Source organism: Cornus florida, unplaced genomic scaffold, assembly GCF_030987335.1.
Source record: "Cornus florida cultivar Cherokee Brave unplaced genomic scaffold, ASM3098733v1 CherokeeBrave_3.0.0_Hap2_Chr03, whole genome shotgun sequence".
NCBI classification, from domain to species: Eukaryota; Viridiplantae; Streptophyta; class Magnoliopsida; order Cornales; family Cornaceae; genus Cornus; species Cornus florida.
Window position 1 is genome coordinate 2,031,763 of NW_026775573.1, and position 22,460 is coordinate 2,054,222.

At 34.4% G+C, this 22,460-nt stretch overlaps 2 protein-coding genes across 5 annotated transcripts; both read left to right on the forward strand.

The window, feature by feature from the left end:
* The first annotated feature begins 6,296 nt into the window (after nucleotides 1-6,296).
* On the forward strand, nucleotides 6,297-12,042 carry LOC132298999 (uncharacterized). Of its 4 annotated transcripts, none has more exons than XR_009480002.1 (3): nucleotides 6,297-6,432; nucleotides 9,714-9,997; nucleotides 11,507-12,042. XR_009480002.1 is itself a non-coding variant. In XM_059795413.1 (3 exons), the coding sequence occupies exons 2-3, from the start codon at nucleotides 9,745-9,747 to the stop codon at nucleotides 11,694-11,696; spliced, it is 261 nt and encodes an 86-aa protein (XP_059651396.1). In that variant the 5' UTR covers nucleotides 6,297-6,432; nucleotides 9,714-9,744; the 3' UTR covers nucleotides 11,697-12,042. The 4 variants fall into 4 exon arrangements, 3 of the variants coding, with proteins under 3 accessions (XP_059651396.1, XP_059651394.1, XP_059651395.1); XM_059795413.1 differs by having other exon boundaries at nucleotides 11,689-12,042; XM_059795411.1 differs by having other exon boundaries at nucleotides 11,697-12,042.
* A 1,246-nt stretch (nucleotides 12,043-13,288) lies between these two features.
* On the forward strand, nucleotides 13,289-22,178 carry LOC132299000 (putative recombination initiation defects 3). Its single transcript, XM_059795414.1, has 12 exons — nucleotides 13,289-13,907; nucleotides 14,040-14,214; nucleotides 15,590-15,743; nucleotides 15,981-16,115; nucleotides 16,663-16,715; nucleotides 16,821-17,015; nucleotides 17,185-17,268; nucleotides 17,363-17,409; nucleotides 19,201-19,354; nucleotides 19,565-19,643; nucleotides 20,258-20,366; nucleotides 21,643-22,178. Exons 1-11 carry the CDS (start codon nucleotides 13,843-13,845, stop codon nucleotides 20,362-20,364), a joined length of 1,248 nt encoding a protein of 415 aa, XP_059651397.1. The 5' UTR covers nucleotides 13,289-13,842; the 3' UTR covers nucleotides 20,365-20,366; nucleotides 21,643-22,178.
* Nucleotides 22,179-22,460: the final 282 nt, after the last annotated feature.

A 22,460-nucleotide genomic window follows, 5' to 3' on the forward strand; every position in this document is an offset into this window, starting at 1 on the left:
GTCCTGGCGATGATGATTAATTAAGATACCCACTTGGCATTAATAGATTCTTAGTTTTGGGAGTTTTTACAGTTTACCGGGTGTCTCTAGTCACCTGTCGTGTTCCTTCTGGTAAACGGTAATAACTGTCAATGAGTAGGCAAAAGTCATGTCGGTTGAATACGCGTGATCTTCATTTATTAATTTTGGATTATGTTTAAAGGGTTTGGTTTGGGTCAATTGAATCATTTTCACTCCTCATCATAAACAATATCCTGTGCAGCAATTTAATGGATACTAATATCTACTCGGAATAGGTGTTGTATTGGAATGGATATTCTTATCATAGACAATTCTGTTTAACTCAGACATCTAAGTGAAATAATGTAAATTGTAATTACAACTCATGATGTACCAGAAGACTTTTATTTTATTGTTACAGACAAGTAACTACACAACTTTATATATATATATATATATATTTTGTCGAGTTTTTAAAGATAACAAAACGTTCACACGTTCACTTATAAAGATAACAAAACGTTCACACGTTCACTTATAATTTCATTTTAAATAATATATATATATATATATATATATGTGTGTGTGTGTGTGTTGAGAACACAAAAGAACCTTTTATATATATATTTTTATTTTTTTCTTTTCTAATGGGATATGATTCTCAATTGCAAAACCCATCTAAATTTCAAAAAATTATTAAATACACCGAGTCCGAGAATACCGATAATATAATATCAAATAAAATTTTTTATTATCACTAAAAAGAATAGTACATTTTCATTAATTGAGATACTATTTAGTTGTAACCAGAGTGCCTAATATTTGTTCATAAATTCCAACCCCACACTTCTTTTGGTTAGATTTGGGAAGGTAAAAATGGAAAATAAAAATAATAATAAAATAAAATTTAAAAAAGAAGAAGGAAAAGTTAAACCAAAATGAAACAAAAGTTATCTCATAAAAAAATAATAATAATAATCGTATTTGGTTAAAAAGACGAGGCCAGAGAAAGGAAAATGAGACACAATGGAATTATATAGATTTGTCTTTCCACTCACACCAAGAAAATATATTTCCTTTCTTTTCTTGTTCTCTTTTTCTACCATAATTTTCTGTCTTTCGTTCTCCTTTCTAATTATCCGAATAGGCTTTTTATCTTTTTAAACACACCATAAAAGAAAAAGATGTGACGTAATGTGATGATATTAGAAGTTCTTGTTTCACATCAAATCCGAATAAAAAAAGATTTAGACACATACAAACAAGTATACAATATTACTCAATAATTTAAACTTTAAACTTTTAAATTTTTTATCCAATTTCACGCCAAGTACTTAATTTAGACAGTCTAAATTGACCGTCGTCAGGAACAATTACGGTCTATTACAACTTACACCTAGTCGCTAATGAACCTTTTTGGTTTTTGTTTTTGTGGCCAAATGTATGACCATTGGTATATGAAGAAGAAATTGTCACGACAATGGACCAAAAAATGACGGCTGATGCTTAAGAAAAATGAGTAGATGGATCTCTATTAACGTAGATTAGTGGGCAAACTTGGTGCCCACGTGGTCCTAAGGTTGTTGATTGTCTTATTATTGTAACAAATGGCAATTAATAATTAAAATAGTCCTTCCTTGTAAAAGCTCTAGCAATGTTACAATACACATGTATAGTATGCAAAAGAATATTAATTTGACTAACCAATAAATTTGATGACTCGGTTTCAACCACAATATCTTCTCTGCAATTTCTTGCCAAACTGGTTGTCAAAGTAATTGACTGGTCTAGATAAGAATTACTGAAACTTGGAATTGAAGGAACACCTAACTACTGAGAAAATTCTATTAATGTGATCTATTTTGTAAATGTTGAAAATGACTGGGGACTTCACTGTAAAATGGAATTAATGTCCTTTTAATTTGACCAAGTCCAAGATTTTTTATATACAAATGTTATCTACAAATAGTATTTTTTTTTTTATATTAGATTCTCTAGTAATTTAAACTATTTATAATTAAGCTTGAATTAATCAATTAATCCCATCTAGAGGGATGAAACAACCCTACAAAGGTTACAATGTATCTCCCTGTGTTGACTTTGTGAAACGTCACCAAATTTTAGTTAAATCAAAAAGATGTATCACTTCTCAATCATTAAATTATTAATTAATTATCTTAACTTCCAAAAGCAACGCATTAGTTGTCAAATGTCATGTTACATATGAGAGATGATGGATGCATGTAGATTAAAGAAAATGCATTTTTCTTTAATCTAGACTTATAAAAATAGAACTATTTTGTCATTGTTCACCATCACAATTAATAAATAAATATTTAAAAATAAATAAAGAAAATCATACTCACTATAATGGTATAACCCCAAGGCAGTGGGTGGGTGGGAGGGACGGATCCAGATTCAAAGCAGTGTGGACAATTACTCTTATAATTTGTTCATTTTCAATAATATACTCATAAAATATTACATTTGTCTCCCTTAAATTACTAAAAAAATGAACTATTACCCTTCAAAATTTATTTCTATCCCCCCCTTACCTTACATCCTGACTCCGTCCTGATTGTCACAAGAACACGTTAATTTCATGAAATAGAGGTATTTCAATTTTTGATTTATGAAGCACACGACTTGATAATTCTAATCCGGTTGCTCCCCAATAATAATAATAATAATAAATCAATAATATTTCTTAAATTATCTTGCTTGCCAATTATGTGTTTGAACATCAAATCACACTTGGTGTTTTTGTTCAGTGACTAGGAAATCCATATATTGAATTTAAACGGTATAGAAAAAAATAATAAATAAACTGATTATTTTTATTTTTTTCCGAGAGGTAGATTAGAAGAAATTATCATAGCATAATATTTTATTGAAACATAGCTTAATTTCAAACCTAACTTAATTAAAGAAATGTTGTTGATAGTGAGTGAAATGAAATGTTAATTAGCAATATATATATATACGTGTGTGTGTGTGTGTGTGTGTGTAACCATTATATGGATAATATATAGACCGCCATGTCTCACATCAATAATTAATTAATAATTAATGATTATATGTAACATGACATTTGATTAAGGAGAGAATCAGTAAGGAAAAGGTTTACTTCAAAGTACTTATATTTAGATGTAGAATATCTCACAGTGTTGCATATGTTGGTTGTTTGATAGATTATATGATATTAGTACTGTTTAAAGATGACACAATTTTTTTTTTTTTTTTTTTTTTTACTTTTTATAGTTACCTGGTATTCGATTCTTTGTCTTGATTAATTTTCAAAATATTGTCAAAGCATTTTCTCCACACGAGTCAGGTGTGACTTCAATAAATTATTTGCACTCAAAATAATACATTAAACTTGATACTTCATGAGATATCAAGGTCAAGTAATTTATCCATACCCAATTACGTATTGATAGAAGGAATGGTGAAATGAGAATAAAGATGCAGTACCAAATGGCAAAATCTTTCTCTTTTATTAGATGATTGAGTGGAAAGAAAATGATTTAGCATGAGAATAGATATTGCATGAGTTGATCATTAATATCATTTTATAATAGGATCAAGTACATAAAACACTCTTAAAGTATGTTTACAGTACTTATCATACCTTTCACGTGTAAAAAATATACCTATAATTTCAATTTGGTGTAAATAAATCGATAAATTTAAACTTTAAATTGATTAAATTACCCTTACTGAACCATTTTATAAAATATATATATATATATAATTTTATAAAATGACCGAAAAAGTATACTAAAAAAAGAAAAAATACATGCTTTATTTCTCACATTCTCTCACTTTTGGGAAAGATGGAATGGGTTGAGCTTGGAGGATAGGGCTTCCCTTTTCCATTTCTTTCCATTCCCTTTTCTCTTCTACCGTATGAAAGAAAAATCTTTCCAATCCTTTTCTATTCTCTCTTTTCCTTTCAACAACCAGGCGTGATTATAAATAAAGAAGATTTTCTAATGACATGGCTTTAATATATATTGAGGTTAACTTGATGTATGTGTTTACTAACTAAATATATTATTATCCCAACTGAAAAAGTTTAATTTACCCACCAACGAGAATATCCCTTAAATATATCTATCAAGGAAAAGGGAATATCCCCTAAATTAATATAAAATAGGCATAATAAAAAAAGAAAAAAATCGACTATTGGGTACTTGCTGTTCGGTGAAAATGACCTTCGAATAGAGCCAATTTAACAGATTAAAACGAAGACTATAGTCCAACAAGATGAATTCCAAGCGGGTTAAATTACATTAAATACAATAATTTACAATCTCTCTTTCTCTCTCTCTCTCTCTCTCTCTCTATATATATATATATATATGAAACACCATGTGAAGTTTAGTTGAAGACAAGGCCAAAACGATGCCTAATGTTTTGGAGTACATAAATGCACCTTGTCAGAATACACAAGCAGCGACATTATATCCTCTAGAAATGGTAGTACATTGCAAAAGTCGGTTATGTTATGTTTGGTGCGCAGAAATGAAATGAAATGCAAGTGAGAATGAGATGGGAATGGGAATGGAATGAAATAGAATGGTCATTCTCATTCAATTATTTGGTTGTAAATATGAAATGTGTAGAAATTGAATGATAATAACCATTCTAGTGTTTGGTTGGACCAATTTAAACTTTAAAATAAAATAAATTTCTAATTGAATTCTTCAAAATATCCCTCTTAATAACAAATAAATTAAATTAAATTAACAGAATGATATTCTCTAATAATTTTTTAAAAATAAATGGTGGCAGTGGCGGTGGTGGATGGTGGAAAGCGATAGTAGTGTAGGTAATGGTGTTGGAAGGCGGCGGCGGTGGCAATGGTGGAAATTGGTAGTAGCAGTGATGGTGGAAGGTGACAGTGGTGTTGGTGGAAGGCGGTGGCAGTAGTGTGGTGGTTGTGGTGGAAGGAGATAGTGGTGTGACTATAATGGTGGTGGAAGGTGGTGGCGATGGTGGAAGGTGGTAGCGGAAGATGGTGGGCGATGGCGAAAGGTGGTGGCGGTGGCAGTAGCAGAAGGTGGTGGTGGTGGTGGTGGTGGTGAAAGGTGGCGGTGGCAGTGGTGGAAGGCGGTGGCGGTGGCGGAAGGTGGTGGCGGCGGTGGCGGTGGTGGTGCAAGGTAGTAGAAGGCGATGGTGGTGGTGGAAGGCGATGGCGGCGGCGTTGGTGGTTGTTAAATGCAGCGGCGGCGGTGGTGGTGAAAGGTGACGGTGGCGGTAGTTGAAGACGGCGGTGGTGGTGTAGGGCTATTGCGGTGGCGGTGGTGGTAGTGAAAGGCGGTAGCAGTGGTGGTGGTGGAAGGTGGTGAAAGGCAATGGCAGTGGTAGTGGTAGAAGGTGGTGGCGGTAGCGGTGGTGAAAGGCGGCAGCGGTGGTGGTTGCGGCAAATGGTGGTGGTAGCGGTGGTGAAAGGCGGCGGTGGTGGAAAGTGGTGGGCGATGGTGAAAGTCGGTGGTGGTGGAAGGTAGTGGTAGTGGTGGTGGTGGTGAAAAGCGGAGATGATTGTGGTGGAAGGTAATGGTGGTTTTTAGACTTGGAATATAAGGGTGTTTTGGAAAGTCGATTTTTTAAAATAAATTACTTGGGACTGGAATGGCCATTTAATAGGTTTAGTTGTAAAATGAAAATTCATTCCGGAATGAATTTTCATTCCAATGGAATGGTCATTCCCACTTTAAGTTGTATACCAAACAAAAGAATGATTGGAATGGACATTCTATTCTATTCTTGCCCACTAAACGTAGCATTAAGGTTATGCCCGTACACAACAAAGAAAAATGTACATAATTATTGGCAGACACCATAATGATCAAATCACATTCACCTCCTATTTTTTTATTTTCCTAAAAAGAAAAAGAAATGTGTTACCTTATGAATTTAGGGATGACAAAATTTACGCACGCGGTTCACACGAATAGTTCGGTTGTATGATCTTTTGGAGTGCTATCCGTAGTTGGCTGATTTGAGTTTTACTAAAAGTGAAGCTTGAATTTCTTTAAATAAATAACACATACGTGCTTTGTTGGTGGTTGCTTGCATCTTTAAATCATTTGAGAGTCCAAAGTCACTCACAATGAAGTTGATTTTTTTAAAAATTACATAGAGCCAAAGATCCGTAAGAGTTAGCCCGCTGTTTATGGATATGGGCCAACTATTTTGTGTAGAGGATCAAAATCGGGTTGTAAAAGCCAGAGTCCAATGGGCTATGTAAGAGGTTAAAACGGGTTGAATATGGTACCATATTTACCTAGCCCGCCCAAAGAGCTAATCTTATATTGCTGGCTTTTTGCCCTCTCTCTCTCTCTCTCTTCGATTTGCCATCCCCAATCTTCTGTCGAACGAATTGCAAAGATCGAACGTGTGAACCATATTCGAAAAGTAAATCAGGTTCTTAATTTTCTGACTTGATTTGGTTGACTGGGTAGCATTTCTTTTTTATTTTTTATAATTTATTTATATTTATTGATCTGAATGAAACCTATTTTTTGATTTCTGATGTCATTTGGTTAACTAGTTTACAATTCATGTTTTGCTCGACTTGCTTAAATCCATGGACTAAACTTGGTAGTCTAGTATTTACATGTTCTCAATTCAGTGACAAAATGAAACCCCATTTGATTACTTGCACTTTTTTTTTTTTTGGATAATTAATTACTTGCACATTAATTTAATGTGAATATTAATTGCTTAGATTTCGGTTTCTTGGCAGTCTAATTTTTGTTAATTACTTCTAAAATTCACTTTGCTCATTGTTGTTTGTTGTATGTTCATTAAACTGGGTAGTCTAGTGTTTGTTCATTACTTCTAAAATAACTACTTCCGCTATTTACTTTGATAAAACAAAAGGATGAAGAGATTGATAGCAGGGTTTGCAATATTTGACACGACACGCTAACATGACACAAGATAAGAGAGTTTGGGTTTGGGTTAATCGTGTTCGTGTCGTAATCGTATCAACACGGATTGACCCGCTAACTAAACATGTCATGTTCGTATGACGATTATGACACGTATAACCCGATTAACTAAACATGTCAAATAAAGATGTTGGTTCATGTAAAAAATGACCCATTTAGCTAAATGTGTAAAATAAAAATGTCGTGTTCGTGTCAAAAATGACTTAAACGTGTCTTTTCGTGTTATGTCAAGTCTTGATCTATTTATTAAACAGGTTACGCATGTCGTGTCGTGTTATATGTGTAATAATCGTGTCGTGTTCGTGTCGACTCCATCACGAATTCCCACCCCTAAGATAGTGATATGACTAGTAGAATTAGATCAGAGTGGCCAAATGGAGTTGTCTAGTGACCTTTTATGTGGCAAAAGAATACCATGTCGTTATTAGGCCAACTATGCTATATGAATCAAAGTTCTAGACTTTTAAAAACGAAAAAAGAACAACTCCTTCATGTAGCGGAAATGAGAATGCTTAATTAGGAGTTGCACCAATTAGCAAGAAAATAAGAAAGAGTAGACTTAGATGGTTTGGACACTTTCAATCGTTCAATGGAGACTTACAGTTACTTATCAAAAAAAAAATGGATACTTATAGTTGCACCAGTAAGACGAGGAAGATTAGTTGTCATAGAAGGCGAGACGGAGGGGACAACCAAAAATAACATGGGTTAAAGGTATTAGAAGTAACTTTAAAAAGTTAAACTTAATAGGTGAAATGGCGTGTAACAGAAAAGAATGGAAACAGAATTCATGTGGCTGCCCATATTTATATGGGAGTAAGGCAAGGATGATGATGTTATAATTATTGAATCGTAGAGTTTTAGAAAAATAAAAATGTGACATGACGACCGGAAGTTCCATTTATAATAGTATAGATATTTGATAAAAACTAAGAAAATAAGAGGAAGATTAGAAAAGAGTTATAATCACTTTATCGGGTGGATTTAAATAGCTACACATTTCATGCTCTTGCATTGAGAATCCATTTACATCTGTACTTTTGAACAAAATGTAACCTAAGCTAATCCAACGATATCATGAAATTCCCCCATAACATATTTTTAATTATTCTATTTGATAGATGGACCAAATGAAAGTTTATTGGATTAGATTATGTTATGCTAATTTTTACATCATTTTAACAAATTTACTGTATAAAATCATATAAATGTTGGCACCCTCTGGAAGCACTCTAATTCATAAATACTCTTTCAATTCGTAAAACTCATGTGGTGGTGTATGATGTGATAAAAATGAAATGAAATCACAATAAATGGAATCTTGAAGACTTGAACTTGAAGAGCATAACCCTTTGAAATGAAATCACAATAAAAGGTATCTTGAACTTGAAGAGTGCAAATCTTTCCAGACAGTAGACTGGTAGATTAAAACTTGAATCTCATCCAGTTCACCAGTACTTTTTGCTGCACTGCAGAAGGTTGGGAATAAACTCGTGGTGGGTCCTGGGTTAATCCCATCCATCCCTGGATAATCCAGACATGATTATCCAAACAGTGAAATTTTAAGGTTCAAGGGTAGAAGATTGTCCGAGCAACTGTTAAAAATGGGTTTTCGAGCATAAAGAGTAGAAGACGACGAAAAATAAAAGACGCCAAACTCGCTGCCATTTCTGCTTTGGTGATCACCACCACCAGTTAACTCTAATCACCATTCTCTTTCTTCTTTCCCGAATCTTGCATCAATAAATTTTTTTTAAAAAAATTCTTGTGTCAATAAAATTGAAAAGCAAGATTTGAAAAAGATATGATATGGCAATGTTGTAAACGTATATTAAAATTTAAAAATCAAAGACTTCAAATTTATGGGGTTAGTGTTTGGAAGAACAAGAACAAATTGAATTCTAAAACTGAATAACCTAAGACGATGCCAATTTGGAAATGTGGGTTTGGGAATTGCGTTTTGTGGGATCTAATCCTATATTGTATACATATACATGTATATATATATATATATATAGATGCTTGTGTGTCTATATGTGTGCCTATGCATGTTCTTTTTGTGCTACTGTAGTGAGATTTTGTGTCACAACATTTTTTGGTGTTAGTGTTGGCCTGCTAGAATTCCGAAGAACTGAGTCTATGAAATTTGGTGACAAACCATTCCTCTAAACCTTGGTTTTGGTCATTGAAAAATAAAAATGTATAGAGGTGAATTTTTTTTTTTTCCCATTCTTCCTACAGTAATGGAGTTTCATTTGTGAATTTCACTAGGTCAGGTAGTGTTGGAAAGTAGGAATGATGCTTCCATTGCTTTTGCATCAGATGCAATCATGCAAGCACTTCGACTTCCAGAAACAGAAGTGATACTAAATTAAGCAGACAATGTGACTAAATTAACTGAATGGAAGAAATGTTCAACATCTTCATTTATTAAAAAACATTCCGCACCTTCATAAAAGTTGTTGCCTTTTGGTATGTTACATAAGGATTGACCTGATTGACATTCACATTTGTAATGCTTACAAACTTGATTTCTTTCTTTCTTCTTCCTATTTTTTTTTTTTCTTTTTTTCTTTTGTGGTTAGATTTTGGTTTGTTACTCTTTTAAAAAGCAAATTAGAGATTTAACACTTATGAAGACCGGTAAATTCATTTTTGCCCCTTTTCATATTAACATGTGTGCCCCTGCTTGTAACGTTATTTTGTCAATCAGAAGTGCCTGTTGCAATCATAGTCTGTACCTTTTCGCAGCACAAAAACATAGTGAAACTGGTATCCTGTTATGGGGACTGAAGAGCCAAAAAACCCATTAAAAGGGATGGACTGGAAAAGCATTGGTGGTTCTGTGCAAAATGAGCCCAGTGCAGGACCAGTTACAAAAAAGCAACTTCCAGGAAAGATCGGGCAAATTCCAGATTATTCTTCCCTTCCTCGAAAATCAATTCCGTCGGCCAATGTTGTTTACGGGAAATTAATTGCTGCTGGAATTGGAGCAGGGATGCTGGCAGAAATCTGTATGAACAAGAAGATCAGAGGTATGTCCTTCATTGCTCCGAATTATTTACTGTTCATAAAGTTGGCTTGAATCACATCATCTACTTTTCACGGTCACGCTCACAAGATAACATCTAGCTGAACTAGAGTTCGAAATCAGACTTCAGAAGTTGATCATATGTTGGATGGCTATTATAGCATTTGTGGTTTGTTTCCCATATATATGTGTAATGTGTGCATATGTATGGACATGTTGAGACTACAAAGTGGCAGCCCCTTCAGCGTCAATATGGACCAATAGATGGGCTGCATGTGGACTGAAACATGGACTAGTAGCAACCTGACACGTGTTTGCTGACATGGGTAATCAAAGCAAGATATTTGACCATTTGATAAGCCGCTGCTATGATTAGGAAAGGTGGGCTGTGAGTTGGTTTTTCAGCTGCTGAAATAAAGGATAAGGTTGCTAGAAGGTTTGGGCCAACTAATTGGTGGGGCATGCTAAAGTAGTGGGCAAGTGGTTAAATAGAGGACACATGTTAAGTGCAAAGTGAAAGTGTATTACAGGCCCTAGTCTCGTGGTAAATGGGCTGCAAAAGCTGTGGAATGGTTGGAGAAATAGGGACACTTAGGTGGACTTTGACACGTTGCGTTGGCTAAAAAGGTGGACTTGATCATTCAGGATATCATGGAAGGATGGACTGATTTTGCTGCAAAATAGGTTAAATGGGTTTATCTACGGAGGCTTACAAATAGACCACTTGGGAGGCTATATCAGCAAACACAATTTACACTACCAATTTCAGTTCAGCGTCATTTACTTTTCCATGTTCTTTCATTAAAGTTTTCAATTCTTTTACTTTTTCATATCGCACTTAATTTTTCTAGTATAATTGCAATCTTCCAAAAGCCCTTCAAGCCATTTCGGACCTTACGAAGGGTTGTGTCTCTCTTTTCGACAATTGTCTAATCTTCTGGCCAATCGGCCGAAGCAAAGCGATAACCCATTTGACACTTTTCTTCAACTCTAATGCAAACTTTAGATTACCCGCATTCTACCACTTATATTGGTTGGCTGACATATTTTGGCATGGCCGGTGGGACAAACTGAAGATAGGACAATTTTTTGTTCGTCCCACCGGGCGTGCCAAAATATGTTCGACTAACAACTTTTTTCTTTTATTTCAGCATCTGCAAAACCAACTCACAGCCCACCTTCCCTAATCATAGCACAGCCATGTGTTGGCTTATCAGATGCCCAACTGTCTTGCTTTGATTACCCATGTCAGCACGTCTTGCGTTGATTACTAATATTAGCACACACGTCTCGAACTTTTACTAGTCCACGTATGTCCATATGCAGCCCTTCTATTGGTCAAAACGTCTCGGACTGTTAGTAGTCCATGTATGTCCATATGCAGCCCTTCTATTGGTCTGTTAACATTGAAGTGGCTGCCACTTAGGAGTGTCAATAGGATGAAAATTAAAATAGTCTGTTGAACAAGAACTGAATTTTTGAGCAAATATTAGATATGTTAATTTTTTTTCAGATAAATCACGGCTTTGGAGGTTAAAAGGCCATTATATATATATATATATATATATATATATATATATCTCGCACCACCTTTGTATGAAAAGAGTTTAAAGATAAGCCATTCTCTCTCTTAATTGTATCTGCACACTTTGTGGTATGGCTTATGACTAATATTTCTTTGCCTCTATTGCTAAGGATTGTAGATTCCATTTGGGGGAGTGACAAATATCAAAACTGGGATGCTACATTTTGGTATTCATGTATCAAACACTTGTTTATGTCTCAAGCTTTTCTCAATGTTTAGATTTGATTTGTTCTATGTAATATAGAAATCTCAGCCGACTTTGTTCGGCTTTTGCGCATTGTAGAAAGGCAATAGTCAGCTTGTCAAGTGTTGATACAGTAGTTCTTAAACCACTTTGTCAGGCTTTTGTTGTAGTTCATCAGTCATGAAATTATTTACTTTGAAGTTCTTAGCGCTACAGAAAGGAAATCTAACAAATTGTTGCATTGGAATTAGAGTCAGAGAAAATTTAGTTTTAGTTTGAATTGAATTTCCTTTTACAAGTCAAAGGTTTTTATTACTATTATTATTATTATTATTATTATTTATGCAGTTTACCCTTTATTGTATGTGTATATAAGTTAAATTTTGAGAATGTATTACTATTGTTTCGCAACTTTGTAATAAAATTATTGCAATGTTACATCATTGATGTGAATGTGTTGAATGGGTGTTGAATTATAGAAGTACATGTGTTGCATGAGAGTTGCTTTCAGGATATCATATTTGAAGTGATGGTATTGTATTCTCAAAATAATAGTGCTGCTTATGGTATCAGAAAGGATGTTCTTCCTTCAAATTTTACCCTCCCATACAACACCATGTGTTAATCAAGTGGTATAAAGTTAACATTGAGAGGCATGTTTATTTGATGGGGTTGAAAAGTTGAAGACACAATAAATCAAGCAACTGCATTTTTTATAAACAAGCAACTGCAATTTTTATAAATGATCTATATATATATACACACACACACACACATATTTGAGTGGTTAATGGTGGCAATCTATTTTGAAGTTAGCTCGACTCAATGTGGAATGATACTAGAATAATTTACTGTACTAAAAAGAAATTACCACCATCTGAAGCTATGACTGCAACACTTGTACACGTGGTAACTATGGTGGACATCTCTCTCCAATTAGCAATTACTCTCCATTTTCATCTTTGAATAGTAAAAACTGGTCCATCCCATTAAATGCCAATGTGAGGAGTTCATTGGTTAACCCATTAAACTTACTCTAAATTCTATTTTGGGAGTACTGAATCGGCTCTTTGAATTTAGCATTAAAAAACATTTTAGCAACCTTAGAATTTGGAATTAAAATAAATTTAGTTAAAAGTTATAATTAAAATTCTCCCAATTCTAAATTCTCCCGATTCAGTACTCTCAAACACAATATTAGTTCAATCTTTGTGCCCGCATAAAAAAATTTCTCTTTCCAATAACCCTCAGTTCCATTAGAATTCTATAATTTTACATGAATGATTCATAAGGGTGCATAAAAAACCGGTAGAATCATTAGGAATCGATTCCTAACAGTTCCGGTTCTGGTTTTAAAATTTTGGAACCGTTGGGAACAGTTCCAATTCTAAAGTCACCATACTAATAATTATATAATTACTAATATATGCTTATATTTACAGAATATATATATATATACACACACCTATTGATGATTGTTTGACTGACCTAAGGTAATGCCTTAGGTATTGCTAAAAAAACAAAGGGGATCTGGAACCAGTTCGGTTCTGGTTCCATATCCCAATAGTTTCAGTTCTGATTCTAATTTTTGGGAACAGCAGGGAATGGTTTGAATTCCAATTTCACCAAGAACCATACTGAACCAGACCGTGTACATGTTACACCCCTCATGTCAATGCCATGGAGAAATTTTCACATACGGTTCGAATTGGGCCAAGATGGTGGACGGTCGACCTATTTCCCCTCGAACGGGCCTAAAAAAATCCCTACCTCAGAGAATCCACCATCCACATTGTTCAAGCCCATTTTCCCGCCTATTTCTTACATACAAACTTCGTGCACATAACATGCCTCGCGCGAGTCTCACTCACTCTCACCCACTCTCTCTGCTGAGTTCAAATTTCAGAAGCAGCGAAAATCGAACACTTCTTCGACTACGAAAAGCGATTCAAATTATGCAGACAAAATGGTTCGATCGATTCATTTAGTTAGTATATCAACCTCTGTATTGATCTCTTAGGGTTTCGATCTGTCACAGTTCAATTCATCTCTCGAAGATCTCAACCGTTGCTTCGATTAAATGAAGTTGAAGATCAACAAAGCCAGCGATCTCAGCTCCATTTCAGTTCTTCCTCCTCCCCCAAGGTTCAATTTCATCATAATAGATCTTCGAATTATATCTATATATACACGCCATATATGTGTGTGTGTGATTATATATAATGATTTATGTTTTTCTTACGATTTTGTTTGTTCGTTTTTGTGATGATCTGAAAGGAGAGCAAGCACTGTCCCGAATGGACCTGAGTGTTCGGTTTTTGGCAAAAGCCAAACCTCGCAGCTTCGATCACAGCCATCGCAGCAGTCATTTTCGCAAGGAGTTTCATCTCAGTATGGAATGTTCTCTCAGCTCTCGCAGAATTCTCTCGATGAAATTGCGATGAACGATCAGGTTAACTCTCTTTCTCTCTTTCTCTCTCTCTCTCTATATATATATATGTATGTATGTATGTATTTATATGTATATGTATCTGTGCACTTTTCTAAGGTATTGATGCTTAACTGACTTGAGATCTGAATTTGAAGAGCTTTTAGCTAAATCATGAAAGCAATCAAATTTGCTATTGTCTGTGTGTATATATAATCACGATACTAATCGATAAGGATAAGGATCGAATTCTAATACTTTTTTCTTTTTCTTTTTTTTTTCTTCTTCTTTTTTTTTTTCCTGTGGATTTCACATTAATATTTGATTGCAGACGAAACTTGAATTGTTTTTGTCCTTGTATTTTCTTTTTAATGGCAGTGTACGATTTTGTGCTGTTTTTTACTATCCGAATTTAATGTTTCTTGACTTTCTGTTTCGTCTTTACAAATCTGAAGCTCTCATATCTGTTGCCCGCGTATATCACAAAGGTTGACTAAATTTGCCAGAAGATATTACTTTGCGAAATTAATATTTACTCGCTTAAATTAGAAAAAAGTATCAATAACTTTCTATTAGCCTAATTTTGGAATAAAATCAAGTTGAACTGTTTGAGCCATTTAGTTCTTACCAATAACATGGACATATAAAAGGCATTTACAGCATCATTTAAAGTGTTCTATGTTAAAAAAAAAAAAACATTGCTAAGATTCTTTGAGTGAAGAAACTGCAAGATTATTATCATTAGACGTGTACTTCTGAACATTTACTTCAAATGTTTGTCTGCTTGTGTTTGTGACCTTCACTTATGTCATTTGGATGGTCGTTTTCAGCTTTCCATGTGCTTCTCTTATGAAGGAGTGTCAATACCTTTTGGATTTTGTCAACGCATCTAATATGCATCATCCAATCTATCACGAGAATATTAGTAGGTTTTGGAATGTTGAAAATTGGGGATGGCAAATCAATCCGTTTTTCCATGTCTTGCATGCCCGTCCTGATTATTAAATTGGTGTTTATGTGTACCTTCTTATATCTTTGTCATCTGCGTTCTTCCTCCTTTTCTCTTATTTGCACAACTTTGTATTTATGTACTCAACACTTTGTACATGATTTACATTGGGTGACATACTTGAGCATGTTCAAGAAACGCTAATCAAATGTGTTCTGTCTCTGTGTTTTGAAAAGAAGAAGCCCAGTCATCAGTGTATTGACTTCTTAATAATTGCTTTTGTTGGTTCTTAATCATGGAAAAGCTACGGAGGATAAGTCCTTAATTAAGATCCCATATTGCCACCCTTTACAAAGAGAGAGAAAAGAGAACCTTTTGTTTTTAATGTTCATGATATGCTTTTTTCCAGTAGAAATAAACATTGGTCCATCCTGTGTTGCTTTTTTGCAGAGGTTTGGTTCTCAAGAAAGAGAGAACTCGGTGAAAAAGATTAGTTGTTTGCCCCCAATAAGTTGTGCACGAGAAGATAGTCAGATGCCAATCTCAAGATCTTCCACCAATCTAATGTGCAAATGGAACTCTGCTCCTGTTGCAGATCTCAGATGTATGTTTAGAGTAAATGATAACCTCAGCATATTCATGATTTTAACCATGAATTTTCTTTTACACAAACAGATTCAAAAGAACCGCAATATATTCAATTTGAACTTTGGAACATCTAAACAGAAGATGTTCCAATTTTTAAACAATTTTGCAAAACCCATCCATTAAAAGTTGTCCCCTTTTATACATTGGTGTGTCTTTACAAAGCTTATTAGATTTTTTTTTTTTACATGACCAGATCAGATTAGTGAAGAACTTGAACACCGCATTGGAATGATGCAAACTTCAATAAACAAGTTTGGAATGATCTTGGAATCTATTCAGAGTGACATAATGCAAATAAACAGAGGAACAAAGGATGTATCAGTGGTAGGTAAGTTTTTAAAATCCTCAACATATTTAAAAATAAGGATTGAGGAGGAAAATACTTGATTTGATAATTATAGTCTTTAATAACCAAGCTTATCTACAATCAGTTATTTGTAGGCTGTGACTCAGAAACAAGAAAGTCTTTTAAAAGGTCATTAGAGTCCTTACTTTTAATGTTTTCAAATGGCTTCATTTATTTTATTTTTTTAAAAGTTTACAGAGATTTAAAAGTTGTGGCATGCTCCATCTGCTTTAATTCCAATAGAGTCAGTTGAAATTATGAAGCAATTTTTTCAATGAAGTTGATGTAGATGGTGCATTTTTACATAAAATTGAGTATTTCTAATAATGATTATCTTTGGTTTAGCTTGTTGAAACTTGAAATGAATTTCAATTGGTGGTTTAGAACTTGGACATGGATTGGCATGAACAGTCAAAAAAAAGGGAAAAGTAGTGACAAGTGAACTGATCATTCTCACCTCTTCTAGACGCAATTCAAAATTTGTGATATAATTATTTTTTATTTATTTATTTTACTCAACTTTCACCAGTGGAAGGTATACGACAGAAGCTGATTGTTCATGATCACTCGCTGCAGCTACTGGTAACAGCAATATAGCCTTTTTCCAGAATTTCTCTCTCGTATTTCCTATTTGTTTCAGACCCAATGGATGATGACTTTCTAATACAACTGAGACATGATAATCAGGACAAGAGAGAAGAAGATATTAAAACTACCCTTGATGGGGGCTTTAAATCTATTTCTGATCAACTCATCCAGGATATTTATCAAGAAAGGTTACAGGAGATTTCTTCGATGCTTTCAGCTTTACCAGAGCAGATTGATGCATGTTTACAGAAGTTAAAATATGATATCTGCAGGAGTTTCTCCCAAGAAATGCAGGCATGTATACTATTTATCAAGTAAAGCTGAAATATGCGGGGATATAAAATTATAGGATAATACACTTCCCTTTTCTTGAGAGGACGTAGAGAAGTGTTTGATATTCTCGTATTGCTACTCATTACAGCTTAGAGATTTGCTTACTTATACATGATTCGGTTACATGCAGGTGATAGCGTCCGTGAAGATTCCCAACAAAAAACATCTAACTCCTAACCAAAAACGTCTAACTCCTACTGCTGTTCTTCCAAGGGTACTTTGCCCTGCTTAAGAGAGACTTCACAACTTTTTCAGAGACTTGCTTGAAGAATGTTCTCCATAAACCTTTTGCATTTTCATATTTGTAGGGTATCAGTTACTGTGCTACTTCACAGCAAATGTCACCATTCAAGAAGTAAGTTTAAAAGACTCTTGATCCATCTCTCTCTCTTTGATTATTATTTTGATTGATTAAACAACTCGTTGCTATTGTCATTACTCAAACCCCAATAAATTTGGGATCTCCTTGAAGATCTATAATGAAACAATTTACCATTAAATGGAACGTATTTTTCCTTTTTATTGGCTGTAAATTTTGAAAAAATAAAAATGTTGTACAACTGGAGTTATGGGAAATATTTTAATGAGGGAGGCTTTGAGGCTTGATCTCAAATGGCACTCTACGGGGAATAAATTTGGCACTGAGCATCATGCATGGTTCCACATACCTAGTGTGTTTCTTGTCAAATCACTAGCACAATGATTAGCATAGCTACGGATGTTACCAATACGTGTTTTTTCTTGTGTCAAACTGTCAACATGATGTTTAACATGTTTTTGATCCTATGTAGTAGTTCCCCATATCTTACATCCATCTTATGAACCTTGTTTAACTGTTGGTGATGAAATTAATTCTGAAAGTTATTTATTGACCCAAAGCTGTTAGATTTAAGAATTCTTTCAATTGACCTGCACCAAATGCTTTTCCTTTATAATTGTTAGAGAGGCACATGATAAAATGGCTCTCAGACACCAACTATCCTGTTTCCAGGAGTGCTGGAGTACCAAGAAGTGGGCTTAGTTTAGATGTCGGTCTATACTTTTCTATATCATGGTGATAGATAGAAATGCATTTCCAGTGTAGTGGTCCTTGATCATCACAAGGGTATCAATGATGTCTGGACTTGTGAACAAATATGTTATCAATGCATTGTGATATATCTATTGTGTTAAAATGTTATTAATGCATTGTGATATATTTAATGTGTTAAAACTCTATAACACTCACACACTGGGAGGCAGTGCATGTTTTTTAGTCTGATAGGAGTACCGGGTTGGTCTTATAAAGGGAAAATAATGGAAATATAGGATAGAAAAGAAAAATGAGAGTTAATAAATACTAAAACCTCTTTTTTCTGTCTTTGTGATTTTATTCATATTTAGAGTGGACTTATAATTTTTACCCTTCAACCATTTTTCTTTTGCTAAAATTGTGTAATAACCAAAATTTCTTTTTAATCCTTTAGGCTTTATTTGGATTGAGGGATTTGAGAATGGATTCAGCTAAACTTAGAATTGATAATTTAGAGTTAAGTTTTGACAATATGCATATATTGATGTGAGTAGAGTGCACACGGTTTGGTTTGGTCCGGTTATGGGATGAACCAGAACCAAACCGGTCCTAGCGATTCCAAAAATATTATAAACGAACCATTGGAATCAGTGGAACCGAACCATTAATTATCGGTAACGGACTAACTCTGCAGTTTGGTTCAGTTAGGTCCTTTTTGACCCAAACCAGAACTGAACTGTTATTAATGGTTCTTTAATTTTTAGAACCGGAACACCATTCCATCATAGAGCCGAACCAAACCAAACCAAACCGTATGGACTAGTCTGTTTTTACGGTTCTAACGGTATTTTGTGCACCCTAAATGTGAGAGCATTAATATATGGTTGCAAATAACAAGGTGCAAGGAGTTTTTAAAATCCATGGTGGTAAAAAATTTAGTTGCACAAGGATTGTGATAAAATATATCTACTATCTGACATTCTCTTGAACTCAAACCGCTTCATTTCAAATCCATTCATTTATCCATATGTACGGTTAAAGTATGTTTAGTTTTCTAATTGGTTTATAGTACTATTTTGTCTCCTTGTTGCCTCTAGCCTGTCAAGTGATCAAAAAACTTCTTCTTGATTTCAGTCCAGTGGTGCATCCCAAGGTTCGTGGGCAAGCAACACTGGGTCCAAAGGTAGAAGTGGGAAGCTGGACTACAGTGAAACAAGAACGATCTAATTTCACTTATAGGTGCTCCAATAAGGAACAAAAACAAAAGGAAGTCTCTCCCGCTGAACTGGTAAGTCTTGCACTTCTCTTTAACTGGGTTTCTCTTTCCCATTTTTTTTGGGGTGTGGAGCGTGGAGTTGGGGTTTGAAATTGGGTTAATATTGCATCAAATGGGAAGTTGAGCTTTCATCATATATGCCCTATTTGTGCGATCTCCAAATGAGAAACTTTGTCAAGCTTGTATCGATGTCTAAATTGAGACGAAGTTCGGTTTGTGTAGGAAAGAGAACGGAGAGTTGCCATTGAATCAGATGAAGAGATTGATGGGTTTTCCTGCTTGCTGGAAGAAAAAGAAACAGGTAAGAAAATTTAATATAAAACAGCAGCCTTTAGTACTCCTTTCTGTAGTGCCACGTGTTCTATCCTTGTTTTAATTTTCACGAGAAATAGTCAGTGTGTAACAAGTGATTTTGCATCTCAGTTTAATGTTTAGAAGTAGTTGCGTAGTTGGATGATCTCTGTAACCCACATCTGGACTTGGATAAAATAGATCAGTCCAAATTGAAGACTAACATTAGGAAAATGGACTGTAAACATGTTTAACAGCTGTACCTGAAGAGCTGTTTCTGACAGAATTGGTCAGTATATTATATGGAAAAACCAACATCCCTTTAGGCCTTTAAGGAACAATTCGTTACACTGATAATAGTAACATTCTATTTCTATTAGTTCATGAAAGTAGAGGAACAAATGCTTATGCTCCATTGAAAGGTAACAATTTTTTAATAAACTGCATGTAAAAATTAACTACAACCATAAAAAGAAACTATTGGAGGATTATTTATTCTTTACCACAGATAAACTGCATGTATAATTCCTCTAAATGGATTTGACTTGATATTGCTGTAAAAATCACTTAATCAATATAATCAGGTTTAAATCACTGTGCTTAACCTGTCTATTTTTTGGGAAGGCTTAGAAAAATATTCAATGGCAGAAGTGAAGGAAGAGACTCTGAGGATTCTGAGGAAAGCAAGGAGGCGAAAGAGAAAGTACTGTAATCACATAATTATAGATTGAAGGTACAGTGACACTTCATGGTCATATACTTTCATGTACATATGCTCTAGTACTTCTCGATTTGTGCAAGTTTCATTGTCACCTTCTCTTTTATGTGTTTCTTGTTCCATCAAGATAGAAAAAATTAAAAGAAATAAAAAAATTTCCATCCAGTTCATCGGCTATGGCTTATTGCATATCCCCCTTTTCTTTTCATATGATTTTGCTTATTATACCTGCTGCTTTTGCACCATTAACTTTATTGTTACTTTTGCTCCTCTCGGGATAAGAGATCCCATCCCCGGTTTCCACCTACATATATAGGATATTTTAATTAATGAACATCTTTCCTCGTAGTAGATTTCATATGGTAAGTGTTTGGCTCAATATCTTTACCATAGTGTTTAAAATGAGGTTATTCAATACTATGCACAGCTGGCCCATAAGAACAATAACCTATGCCTAACATGAACCTGAAATTATCTAGTATTTTTCTACGGAGTATATCAAAAGAATGTTTTTTCGTTTTTTGGTGTATATATTATGAGATTGTAACTCTTGTAGTGTTGATAGATTGGAATCATTGGAAAGTGAGCGTGTCCTTGGACTATGTATGTATCATTGTGATTATAAAATTTTGATCATTATATAAAGAGATAATATACAAAACTAGTATATTGTAGCAAATATCCTGAAATTACGAGAAGTAAGAAGGAAGCAGATCTACGGCATTTAAAAAGATTTAAAATTCTTGTGAACAAACTTCAGGCTGTTGTGTTGTGATGGGAGGCTTGGCAGAACCATTTCCAGGTTTTACTTTTTCTTAAAACCCGGTTAATGTCTACATGTTCCCTTACGAATTTTGTCTTTTAAGTTCCTAATTATTGCAGGAAACCAAGACTAATGATGCATAAAAACCTAATCACGTGCAGCTTTTACCTTTCCTTTATCATCCGTCCTGTCTAAGATTTTTGGGCCTCAGAGATATGTCCCAAGACTTCAAGACCTCTTGTGGCATGCTAATTTGCTACATAATGGCCATGCAGTTCGCCTACATCATACTGATACGTGGATCTTAAGTTAACATCATAAATGACATTTGAGGTCTTTGGGTCCCCATGCCATTAAAACCTACTAATATGATTTACTGATGTTCTAGTAGAATTCATTTTGTTTCCAGCTATAATTGGCATATATGTACATGTTTTACTATAAATTCAACGGAAGAATTTTATTTTTCACTAACCATTACTCTCGTTGAATGACTCCATTCCTGAGTTATGCATTTGCACATTGTAGATGCTACGGTGTTGAGTGGTATCTTGTTCGATTCATGTGCCTTCGGCTAGTTGTGCAGACAGGAATTCTCCATTCGGTGGGATGACTGATGAAGCTTCCAAGTTCCAAGGGATTCTTACTGAAACTCCCTGCCAGAATCTTTTGCTCCGATGCTTGCCTCTTACGGCATGAGTTTGATTGGTTCTGGTACATTTTCTGTTTCACCCAGCTGCTGTTTGTTAAATTTCTTTCCTTTTTTTTTTTTTTTCTTAAAATAATTTTGTATCTAAAATTGATACATGCATAAGAATGTCCACATGTTGATGATAAGGTAAGAGAGTCAGTATTAGATGAGAGACTCACTTGGAAGATTATCTACTGCCAAATAGTACTGTGGGTATCAGTTGTCACACGGATAATAAAATCATTTGATACTGTTCCCAATAAGCATTTGTAAGCACAAATGAACCTGTTATGCATATATACATATATATGTGTGTGTCAGTGTGTTTTCTTAAAATGGACCTGTTGTAAATATATTTTTCTTCTAAATACGGATAATGGTTTCTTCAAATTCTAATGAACACCACATTAAACAGAATTTTGAATACTATTGGAAAGTTTTCACTTCCATGGGAAATGCTGATGCTTAGAACCTACTTCAACCATTGGAATTAGGAAAACCAGCAGATACGTTTCCTTGCTTCGACAATAGATCTGCAAAGAAACTCTGAGAAAATTTTTGCTACCTGAGTTCTTGAGATTGGGAGTGGCAAAAGTATAACTATATTTTATTTCAATTTTTACATGGTCGGTGACCCCCTATGTCTGTGTGCTTT